Source organism: Mesocricetus auratus, unplaced genomic scaffold (assembly GCF_017639785.1).
Source record: "Mesocricetus auratus isolate SY011 unplaced genomic scaffold, BCM_Maur_2.0 Super-Scaffold_100013, whole genome shotgun sequence".
Taxonomy (NCBI): domain Eukaryota; kingdom Metazoa; phylum Chordata; class Mammalia; order Rodentia; family Cricetidae; genus Mesocricetus; species Mesocricetus auratus.
Window position 1 is genome coordinate 83,142,019 of NW_024429196.1, and position 12,654 is coordinate 83,154,672.

The 12,654-nt window shown below is 35.7% G+C and overlaps 1 protein-coding gene across 3 annotated transcripts in view; it reads right to left on the bottom strand.

Annotated features, from left to right (window-relative positions):
- LOC101837173 (contactin-associated protein-like 3) overlaps positions 1–12,654 on the bottom strand; it is a 148,897-nt gene that overhangs the window by 19,147 nt on the left and 117,096 nt on the right. For all 3 annotated transcript variants that reach the window (XR_005881046.1, XM_040756165.1, XM_040756164.1), the window contains exons 14-17: positions 9,992–10,148; positions 6,389–6,516; positions 2,870–3,040; positions 1,912–2,130 (exon numbers count right to left, since the gene is read on the bottom strand). Coding sequence is in view for 2 of the 3 variants with exons in the window: in XM_040756165.1 (XP_040612099.1) it covers positions 1,912–2,130; positions 2,870–3,040; positions 6,389–6,516; positions 9,992–10,148 (675 nt within the window). In the remaining variant the exon portion in view is untranslated. The remainder of the gene's footprint in view (positions 1–1,911; positions 2,131–2,869; positions 3,041–6,388; positions 6,517–9,991; positions 10,149–12,654) is intronic.

Sequence of the window (12,654 nt, forward strand, 5' to 3'; positions counted from 1 at the left end):
ACTTAGGAACTTATAATGCTTAAAATTATGTCTTATGGATCCATAGTATTTTAACCCTCCTTGTAATATGAACACACACACACACACACACACACACACACACTTGAATTTATCATTAGTAATTAGTACCTGTAAATTGTACATATCCTCTGTAAATCAGGATGTGTGGTTATTTATGACTTAGTAATAAGTTCCTAGTTAGATTGTGTCTTTGTTTTAAGATTCATTAGATGTAAACAAATGAGGGTCATGACCTTAATTTGCTTGGTTTCTAAAACTGGAGTAGTCTGAAAAGCAACATAGAAAAATACAGTTTCCATTATGAGAAAAATAACATTAAATAAATAAGCAAGCTAAAAAAAAGGGTTACTGTACCCACAACTCTGATGTTTAAACAAATGAACTACAACAAAAAAGGAATAAAACCCAATTGTATATAATAAGCACAGGAAACAAGAGCCTGATGATGGTGAGCAAAGATAGGAAATGCAAGATAGGGACAATGAAAGACTTGTACAAAGTCTAGCTTCCACATATGAAAGAAAACACAAGCTAGTTGGATTGGTCTAATCATCATGATGATCCATCCATTTTCCTGTAAATGAAGTGATTTAATTGTTCTTAATGGACTATCATTCAATGTATTCAGTACCATATTTTCTTTATATATGAATCAATTGAAGGGCACTTGGGATGGCTATTGTGAATGGTGTAGCAATAAACATTGATATACAGGTATTTCTGCAGTATTTGATTTAGAATCCTTTGGGTATATTCCCAGGAGTGCAGATCTGGATTGTATCATGGTTCTATTTTTATATTATTGAGGAAAGTTCACACTGTTATGTAAGTAGTTGCCCAAGTTTACATTCCCATAAGCAGTGAATAGAGTTCCCCTTTTCCAACATTATCACCAGCATTTACTGTAATTTATTTTCTTGATGATAGTCATCCTGATTAGGGCAAGATGGACTTTCATGGCAGTTTTAGTTTGTATTTTCCTGATTGATAAAGATGATGAACACTTTCTTCCAATATTTGTCAGCCATTAATATTTCTTCTTTTGAGAATTATCTGTTAAATTCATTTATTGGATTATTTTTTATGTATGTGTTTTGAGGTGGGTGACAAGTTTTCTAAATCTATTAAAGATAACAATGGGTAAATCTGCACCCAAATTATTGGTAATTATCATACTAAGCATGTTAATAAATGTAGCAGTTATAGTGCCAAACATCTGTATATGAGCTTCTCTAACTTGAACATCAAATATTTGGAGCTAAATTATACATTTCTGAGGGTCCATTATCTTATCCATAAGAAGCTGACAATACTTACAAAATGTGAAGTCAAATAAGAAGCAACAGCACAGGTTTCTGGGACCTATTGCACCATTAGAAAATAATACCAATCATAGTAGCTGCACTCAGTTTTCATTAGAAGCACTTTGGGGTTGGGGAGAAGGCTCAGTTGGTAAAGTGCTTGCTCCACAAGCATTAGGACATGAAATTTGATTCCTAGCACTCTCATAAAAAAGCAACTAAGTGTGACAGCATGTACCAGTAATCCTAACACTAGGGAGTGGAAATGGACAGTTCCCTGGAACCTATTTTCCAAATAACATTGCCAAATTGGTTAAGTTCAGGTTCAGTAAGATACCATGCTTCAAAACATGAAGTACAGAGAAACTAAAGAAGACACTTGACATTGACCTTTGGCCTCCACACATATATCTACACCCTAATGAACACACACACACACACACACACACACACACACACACACACACACACACCACACCACACCACATCAATTAATTGATCAATCAATGACATAAAACCATTTTCACAGCTATGGTTTTCTCTATTTCTGCAGTTAACACCAATTCCAGCATTATGCATTAGCACTCACCAATGAAGAGCTGGCTGTTGAGTTGCAGTCGAACATGCCCATCAGTAGGTGTGGGTTGTGTCTTCTGAGGGAGCTGATCTACCTGAAGATATGCTCCTTTAATATTCCTTTCTGCCCTCACATGATGCCACCGGTTGTCATTAAAGGGAGTAGGTGACTGTACAGTGAGTTCACAAGGTCCATTTCCAACATCAAAAGAAAAGGTCACTTCTGTGGGAGCTAGAGATATTATATATCCATATTGTCCAAGTTAATTCACAGAGGAGATATCTGACTTTAAAAATAAAACATGATGACATGTTCATTATAAATGGAGACAGTGACATCCATGAAGAGAGAAAAAGTGGTTCTGAGTTGGAGGAAGAGTAAAATAAATTTGTATCTCAGTGCAAAACAAACAAAACAAATATAATTTTATCTTATTTTTTTGTTGGAGTTCACTGGTCATTCTTGTTGAGTCCTAACTTGATCTTGCTTAGTCCAGAATAGAGGTATGTGCCCATAACTAGAATAGCAGATATAATTTATTTTACATGTGTACATAGTTTTATTTTTAAATGTTCCAAAACTTCATTTAATTTTAAAAACACTGAATAAAAATTTTGGCAGTGATAAATTGAACTCTGAGTGAATGAAAAAATTCTGTTAAATATTTCATAATTTAGTAAGTAAGCAATTTGATGAGTTTGGTTTGAATGTCTAACTACTCAACTATAATCAAATAATGTATAACATTCTGGCTTATTTTTTATTTATTGCATGCTTTATGGTTGATTACATGCTTTATGCTTCAGAGTTTGACTTTTTCTTACAAAATGAAAAGCAAAGAATTTTAATATTCAATATGAATGCAATTTGGAGTTCAAATGAGATAAGAATGTTAATTTTGAAAATTTTCTGTTAGTTTTCATTACTAAATAGCAAGTACCCCAAAACTCATCTGTAGTCAGGAGCTTACCACTCAACTCTAATCTGATGAAGTCTGTGATTCCTAGATTCTCCATGAACACACCAGAGGAAACAGTAGTCTTAAAAAGGAAGCGCACATCAGCAGTGAGCTCTCCATGGAAAGTTGGGAAATGAAGGTATGAAGCCTCAGTGTTGAAGGAAGCTGAATTCCAAAATGACTCTGGTTTAAAAATAAAAGAAAAAGACAAAATGAAAATTGTGAATTATGCTTATTGCTAGAAGAATTAATATTAATCATTAAGAACCAACCTGTAACTAGAATTCTGAACCTTCATATCACAGCATTATAACACCAACATTCAAACAGTGACTATTTTGAGGATTAATATTCTTGTGAATGGCTCACAAAGAGATGGTTCAAAGGGCAAGGGTAATTACCTCCCAAACCTCATGATCTGAACCCTAGAATCCATGTAAAGATGGAGAGCCCATTCTATAAAGTTGTTCTCTGACCTCACACATGTACCATGATGCTTGTATGCCTTCCTAAACGTCATAGATACACATACAACAACAATAGATAAAATAAGTTATGAAAAGATTCTGTTTTTGGGATTTTAAAGGTGCTCACAGTCAAGAGCTTGCCTTGACTTTCAGAAGAGACTTAGGACTCCTGAATAGTGGTGTATGCTTCATGTCCATATTGTGAAGAGAAAGAAGGAGGGGAGGGAGGGGAAAGAGGAAGATATCTAGAGTGAGTGAGAGAAGGATAGAAATGGTCTACAGCACATTAACCTCCAAGGTGCTGCTCTGAAAATACATAATCTAAAGAAGGAAAATTCCCAAGTTTCCTATAATGAAAACAATAAAAATAATGTGCTAGTAAAATATCCAAGAATAAGGTATTTTTTAAGAAGTTAAAAGAGATTCTAAAGGAAAAAGCAAAATGGAGACTCAAATGAGATGACTTTAATAGAAAAATTAGAAACATCTAGGATCACAATTAACATGGCTGATATCAATTCCCTGTAATTGTGGGAAATCTTAGATTTTCATCATTGAATGTGGAGAAGAGAGACAAAGAGCATAAAGCTACTGAAGAAAACAGGAAATGTTTGGAGGGCAAAGAAGACAGACATCAGTATAAGCTCTCAGATATAGAGAATCCAATGTATAAGGCAAAAAATGTATTGAAAGCATTCTGGAATCATTTTTCTTAAAGATAATCACAATATCTGTTTTAAAATCACTTTTGTCTAAAGAAAATTTCTACATAAAATGGTGTAGCCTGTGCTTTTTGAAATTGAAGTATTACTATGTGTTGCCAAGCTCAGTCCCCTGCACCAAGTACCTATCATCTGCCAGAACTATGTTGTGCCTACTTGCAAGAGTCCATCACAGACTGATTTATAGAGTGTTGACATTCTCATTAGAAGAAAGATGTGTGGAAAGTTATTAGACTTTCACCTGAGATTCCAACCACTCTTCTCAACCATCTTATGCAATTTTTCCTTATTTTCACATTGATACATGGGCTCTGGTGGTACTAGAATATATAAGCAGGCAAAGGTTAGTTGAAGGGGATCTCTATCTATGGGGCTGTAGGCAATTTATTATCTATGTTGGGAGTAGACCTTATTGGCACACTCTGTAAGTAAGCCAATAAACTCAACTTCAGTAGAATCAAACTTTGGTTTGTATGGGACTTTATAAGAAGGAGAAGTTTACAACTTTCCAGGTGGAAAAATTCTCACAACAGTAGCATCACAGCTTCATGGATGCCAACAGAGTTAAAGGACATTATTCTCATAGCACAGCAAGTGACATGAGCATCCAGATATGAACCCTGGTTGTCCAATAAATAAGCCTCACAGTTGATGTGACCTATTTATTTGATCACAGGAGGTGTACATCCCAGATGAGGATCTATGGGAAAATGCCCAGGATATTTTGTAGTAAGCAGCTCCCAGGCCAGTCTCCTCTCAGAAAGGCACAGAGTGTTCAGTTTTGTATTCAGTTTTGACTTAGTCAGGTGTCTTCTCAGTTAGTTACAGAAACTGCTGGACATTAGGGGGTGAATATATTGTACAATCTAGTACACTCAGAAAGAACATGCAGTAGTGCTCAGGTTAGGGCACACTCTCTCTGCTATCTTCTACATATTGACATACAGAAGCAAATAAAAATAAATCTAGTCTTAGACTATCCTAGTGACATAGTCCTAGTGGATAATAAACATTTTAAAAACATTTATCTAGAAAAGAGTTTTGTATGTGGCTTAGTGGCAGTTTATGCACTAAAGTAATGAGTAGAACCTTATAGGCTTGGAAGAGTTCCAGGATTACCATAACAATGCATCATAGGCAGCCAAGAGAAACCTTGACTGTGGAATACAACCATAGGTGAAAGTATGAAAGAGTAAACTGTTACATAATGGTGAAGAAGTATTACAGAGGTTTGGAAAAAAGAGTGTAAATCAATGATCTTATACTTCTCAAGCCGTCCTAAGAGTATAAGCACGATAAATGAACTTTGCCAAGCATTCGCACACTGAGAAAATAATTAATTCACTAAAGGGTTGCTCTGCAAGAAAACAATAAATCATCTAACAATAACTCACTCCTCATAAGCTAATACAGGCAGCACATTCATATATGCACATTCATGTACTTGGCAAGTGCATTGATGAGTTAGGATGTATGTGAACTCATGTGTGCATGTGTATGGAGGCCAGGAGATAGCTTTGGGTTCATTTATTTGGTGCCACATGTTGTTTGGAGACAAGATATCTCATTGGCCTAGAATTTACCAATCAGTCTAGGCCAGCTAGTCAGTGAGCCCCAGTGATCTCTCCTGTTTCTGCATCCCCAGCATAGAGACTGTAAGCACTATGTACTACCATATATTACTTTTTTATGTGGGTTCTGGGAAATGAACTCAGGTCTTCATACTTTCAAGGCCAACACTTTACCAACTGAACTATCTCCTTAAAACTCAAAGTCCTAAACATTTTGATCCCAAATCTGAAAACAGATCTCCCTGATTTCATTTGGGGGATACTCAATAGTATAGTTGGATACTCTTTAGTGTTCACTCTGCTTAGTATGCTTAAGATCTTAGATGCTACCAACAGCCTTCATGTTGAAGGCTTGGTTGCCATCCTTTAGTGTCACTGAAACCTTTAGGAGGTGGAGCCACTGAAAAGAAGCTGTATTTCTGGGGGTGGACCCTTGAAGAGAATCTTGGGCCCCTTCCTCTCTCAGTTTGCTTCTTGGCCGGATTGGTTCAGCAGTTTTATTTTACTAAATGTTCTGCCCATAGGCCCCAAAGCAATAGGGCTGCCGAAAAAAATCTTCCAAAACCATGAATTGAGAGAAACATTTTCTCTTTTAAAGTTATTTATGTTAATTATTTGGTCATAGCAGTAGAAAGATGACAAACACAATGCTTTTCTATCCTGGCCCTAAGATTGCCATTGGTTCTGTGACCAGAATAAGCAAACATGTCTACTTCTTAATAATCAGAATATGCTACTATAAAAAGAAATCTTCTTCTTGCCAGTACTTACTGTCTCCCTGGCAAATCAGAGGCCCCAGGGTATAAACAGCTTCAGAATGTAGTCGGCCTGTGTCTGTCACCACCATCTTAGTGACTGGCAGGTGCTCCTTATGGGAAAGGACTATTGTGTCACTGGTCCTGAGAAACAACAACAAAGCCCCTTAAATTATTCTAATTAACATGAATATATAATTATAATCTCTTTGATGCAATTTTAAACTGAGATTACAGGAGGTAATAATTAAAAATCTTTTTGATATGTTTGACATCACAGATACTACTGAGAAACTAGGTCAAGAATCAGCAAATAGGCTGAAGCCATCTCCTGTAAATAAATAAACCTTAAAAAATCAGCAAATGTTTCCTGTGAAGGGTCATTAAAAACTGACTGTAGCTTTTCAGTCCAAATAGCGTATAGCTGCTCAACTTTGTGGCTCATGTGAAACTCACAGATATTAAGACTGGGCATAACTAGTACTGTGATAAAAATGTGTGGACACTGAAGATTGAATTTTATGTGTCTCAAAATATTTTTTCTATTTTCTCAATGACTTCAAAAGGTGAAAATGGAAAAAGGTTGCTCATGAATTGTATATAAAGAGGCTGGTGAGCAGGTTTGAGCCATAGCAGTAAGCTAGCAACTTCTGAGTGTCATTCCTGATAACAGAGAAGAAAAGATAGAGCAAATGGAAATGAATGGTCAATTTACATGTATAAGATAATGTTCTTGAGGTAATGAAGCATATTACTGCTCTTTCAAAATTAGTCTCAGAATAATATTTAGTGAGTGTTAATTACAGATATAAAAATTAACACTTGGCCGGGCGTTGGTGGTGCACATCTCTAATCCCAGCACTCAGGAGGCAGAGGCAGGCAGATCTCTGTGAGTTCAAGGCCAGCCTGGTCTATAGAGCAAATTCTAGGACAGCCTCCAAAACAATACAGAGAAACCCTGTCTCAAAACAACAACAACAAAACAAAAAATTAACACTTGATTTAGATACCATGTACATTTTATTTTATCAATTAATTTTTAAGTCTTTTTGTAGTGAATTTGCACTTCTTTCTCTGAACGTTTGTTAAGTTGTAAAGCTAAACTGACAGATTAGAAACCAAAATAAATGCAAACTCTTTATGAGTTATATACATACTAGAGTGCATGAAATTGCTCAGGGATAAGCTGAGTCCACTCAGTGGACAGATAGCATTCACTTTCTGTTGGCCATGTGCGTGCCAGGCATCAAGGACACAAAGTGTGGTAAAATATGCATATGAAAGTTTTGCTTGTCTGTGTGTTTATGTGCCACGTGTGTGCCTAGTGCCGTGGAAGTCAGATGAGGGTGTTGGATCCCTGGAATTGGAGTTATGATGCTTGTGAGCCACCATGTGGGTGCTGGGAACTTAATGTCTTCTGTGGAGTAACACTTGTTCTTAACCATTGAGCTGATTCTCCAGCCCAAGGTCAGAATTCTTAACTATTATAATCCTTTCAGATTTGCAAAACTGAAAGACTCAGGAAACCATAGTTTTGTTATGAGCATTCTTTATGCCAGCCTGCTCCCAGAGCCTCATCAGTTCCAAATAAATACACAAATGCTATATTAATTATAATACTGTTGGCCACTGGCTAGGGCTTCTTATTGTTTAGTTCTGTCTTAATTACTAGCCCATTTCTATCAATCTATTTATTGCCATGAGGCTGTGGCTTACCCAGTAATGCCCAGTTATTCCTCTGGCAGCCTACATGGTGACTGACTTTGCCTACGTTTCCCAGAATCCTCCTCATCTCCTAGTCCCAGCTATCTTACTGCCCTATTGGCCACAGTGCTTTTTATTCATCAACCAATAAGAGAAAAATATGAACAGAAGGCATCCCCATCAATACTTGAAATTTAAAAAGAGAACTAAAATAAAATTTGCTAAAATTAATATTATAATTAAATTATTGAAGATTTTCATCCAATTAAAAATACTCATGAAACAGTCTTTAATGCACATAAAGAGATCTCAATTAACATGAAGTAAATATTCTGGAGTGTGTGAAATATTTAATGGCAAAAATGTTATTTCCATATTAAAATTAAAATCTCACTGTTTCATCTAGTTAAGGCTCCTTTATGCACATCTGTGTAAAGAACAGAGCATGTATGACCAAATATCACCATTTAGTTCTAGAGTAAATTAATGGTAGGTAAACTAAAACACATGGCCTGGAATACCATTTGATATAGCTGGGAAATTCTTAACATGGTAGGCATCAGTAAGCAAGTGTTTCAACACCTCTGATGATCATTTTAGGGTGAGAGTCTAGTAAGAGAAATTCAATTCTATGAGTTATTCACCACAGATACTTGAATTTTAAAAGGCTAATTTGCACAAGATTTGCAAGTCTCTTTTCGTTCCATTTTTACTGTGGAAAATACTGAGTTGTGTAACAGGTCACCAAGGGGCATTTAATTGCTGTAGAACAGATAGTTTAATTGCTATAGAGCAGACCAATTGCTTCTTATTTTTCAGTTGATTGAGAAGCTCCCAATTTAAGGGTAAGGATTAATACCATTTGACAGCTTCTCATTAGTACAGTCATATCTCAACTTTACAGATTTATACAGAATACTGAGGATTTGCCAAAGTTTTGAGACTCCCTCAGAATTTCAAGAGGGATATTTCTCCTCCCTTCTCTCCCCTATTTTTTTTACTTATTCCCTATTATTTTTGAAATATATATTACTTATGAAGCAATCCTAAGTTGAACATCCAAGTGATAAGTATTCTAAAATGTGAAACTTATTGAATTCTGACATGAAGCATAAAGTGGAAAATTCCACATCTGATAGTCAAATCATAGGTGCACTAAATAATCTGCCTAAAATTACCTTCAGGCTATGTGTATAAGGTGCATACAAATGAAATTTGTGTTCAGAATTGGGTCATATCTCTAAGACACATAATTAGGTATATGAAAATATTTCAAATCAGAAAATACCTACAACCCTTCTGAAATTCCTTAGCACTCCTCTTACAACTTCATTTGCAAACATATATTCAAGGATTAAGGCAAAATTTCAGAATGATTTATTTAATCTTCTTTTCTGAAATAATATGTAAACTTTTCTGGTTCCCTCATAAATGCCTTCTATGGCAGTCTCCGGCCTATTTCCAAATAAATGTAGTTATTAGCATGTAAGTGTTAGATATTAGTTCAGGGAGCTGAGTGGACTAGTCAGGGCTGCAGCAAACTTGGGCTCCCCTTGGTTGCCCAGTGCCCTTTCTCAATAGAAAATAATGCCACTGCATAGATTGTTATGTTCTCCAAATGCTATGCTTCCCTGGATGACTGCTTCAAATAAATGTTTGATCTACAATAAAATATTCATATGTTCTGTAGTAGAAATTTAATGATATTCCTCAAACTTGTAGTTTATAAAATTAGTAGAATATGGACAATTCTTTCAATGTTCTGCTGAATTTCTCCTGTTGACTGCATTTAATTTAAATATATTTTTAACTTGCTTTCACAAATGTTACTTTTTTATGTCAGCTCACATGATAATTATGCACAAAGAATGCAGCTACATTTTTTGTGTGTACAGGAAAATCATGTGGAAATCACCATTCATTCTGGTCAGCATCACAGTTGCAGCGATATTGAGAATCAATGCAGTTCCCATCTAATCCACAAGTACACTTTTGAGCATCAGGCAGAGAACCTCCCCAGTATGTGTATGTTTCATTGGTTCTTCTAACCCACCAGCTCAGTGAGGTTCCATCTGAAAGACAAGTATGAGAAAGATGAGATCTATGTTGCTCCATTTCCCCAGTCACCAACATTTCAATATAGTTTCCTTTACTTCCATGCTTAATAAAACAAGTATGTTGTGGTGTGTGTGTGTGTGTGTGTGTGTGTGTGTGTGTGAGAGAGAGAGAGAGAGAGAGAGAGAGAGACAGAGAGAAAGAATATTAAACTTTATTTTATTCCAACAAGAACATGTTTTCCTAAAAATGCTGATTGAACTCCCCTTCTTAATGTTTCAATATATGGGCTTCATTGATTCCCACTTATTTTTCTTTTATTAGAAAATGAATTCTTAATTTCTTTGTACACAAGATTGTACATTCTCTAGAAGAGAACATTAAAAAGTTCAAGCCATCTAAACAAAAGCCAGACTAATTTACAAATTCAAATGATTCTGTTTGAAAAAATAAGTTGTTTTCTGAGACAGATGAATGTTTGTACAGAGGCTTGGCTCAATCTTACCACGTCTTTTTTTTTTTTTTTCGTGAGACATCTTATATGTATTAAGCATTTGAGAAGGTATAGTTAATATCTTTGAGTTTGTTCAAAAGCAGTGGTTCTTAACCTTGTCAGGACTTAAAACCTTTTTTTATATGTATGTGTTTTTCTTGTATTGTGTGGCCTGACTACTTATTTGGAGGGTCAAAAAATTCACTGATTGGTCTTCTTCATGTCTTAAATAATGCTATTCTCAGAAACCAAGTCCTGTGTCACGAGTGGTACAGGTGCTCAGGCTGTTTCTCAGCACTGGTTGTGACTAAACAACAAATTTAGACACTGCATTTGTTCTTTAGAACCATGTACTAAGGCAGGAAATGATACTGGTGATAAAGTAGGTACATTTTGTAGTTCAGGTAGGATGGTTATAGAAGAAATCTTATATCCTAAATATACAGAAGCAAGGAAGGGCATGGAAGGGGGCAAATGACAGTCATCAAGGCACAAGATCACAGAAGCAATGGAGCTTGGTTAACTCAGGAAAACTCTCACACTTTCTCTTCTTTTTATGGTGTCAGTTTTCAAATTTGTATATTATCATTACTGGGCCTTGCGTTAGGATCTGGGATGTTTCCTGCTTCTACATTCCTGTCGATTACAATTCAATTACAACTCATTCATCAATAAGATTTATGTGCTCTAGTTACTACCACTTTCATCTACACACTCCCCAAAAGAAAGACATGGAAAGGAAAAAGTGGTTCTGTTTAGTTTGTCAAGAAATAAATATCTAGGATGTCAAACACTCATCACTATGAAGTAAAAGCCATATTCTTCTCAGAACATATTTTTAAAAAACTGTCCATCACTACACTTGCACAGGTGAAGAGCAAAATCTTATATACTAAATATACAAGAATAGTCTTATATGTAAAAAAATGAGTACATTTTCAGAGATAGTTAATATCTTTGATTTTTTTCAAAACCAGTGGTACTTAACCTGTAGGTCATGACCCTTGGGGGTTGAATGGCCCTTTCACAGGGGTTGCCTAAGACCATCAGAAAACACAAACATTTACATACAATTCACAATAGTAGCAAAATTATAGTTGTGAAGAAACAACAAAATTAATTTTATGATTTGGAGTCACCACAACGTTAAGAACTATATTAAATGTCTGCAGATTAGAAAGGTTGAGAACTACTGCTTTAAAGTATTATAGAGAACTTAGAAATACCAGCAAAACTTTAATTATCTGTGGGGAAATCCTCGGTAGACCCCACCTCTTACTGAGCAGCTACTGGCAGTGCATAGTTGCTGAGGGAGAGAAAAAAATCACTCTTTTTGAGGGTGTGACTACTATAGGTTTTCCATGCTCTAGTCTACAGTATCACACCCTTACACATATGGATAGCACTGACTGGACTTAGAGGGTTGTATATATATTTTTTTGGTTTTTACAAGACAGGGTTTCTCTGTATTGTTTTGGAGGCTATCGGGCCAGCCTGGCCTTGAACTCATAGAGATCCGCCTGCCTCTGCCTCCCGAGTTCTGGGATTAAAGGTGTGTGCCACCAATGCCCGGCAGAGGGTTGTATATTAAAAACAAGTCATGACATGGTTGTAAGAAATGGGAGGAATTGGAAAGTGGAGAATAGATATGATATTTCATTGTATACATGTATGAAATCCCCCAAAATAAAGAAATATATAAAAAAGAGAACCTAGAGAATAAGGATAAAATTTAAGGTATGCTTCTGAACTGGTGAGGACAGAGTAGATGGATCTATTTCAGAAAATCCTATAATTAATACAAAAGACAATCAATGGAGACTTTGAAAGGCAGAAAGAGGAGGTAAACTGGCTGACACCAGAACTGGAAGAGAACTATTGAGGCTTATATAGGGTCTCATTACAACTTCTTACCTATATTAGGAAAACTTCTCAGAAAGAAGTAACTGAAATAACACTGACATCTATAAAAGGATTATTAGAAGGGAATACATGAAGTAAAAACAAAATATTCTTTCTATTCTTAATTG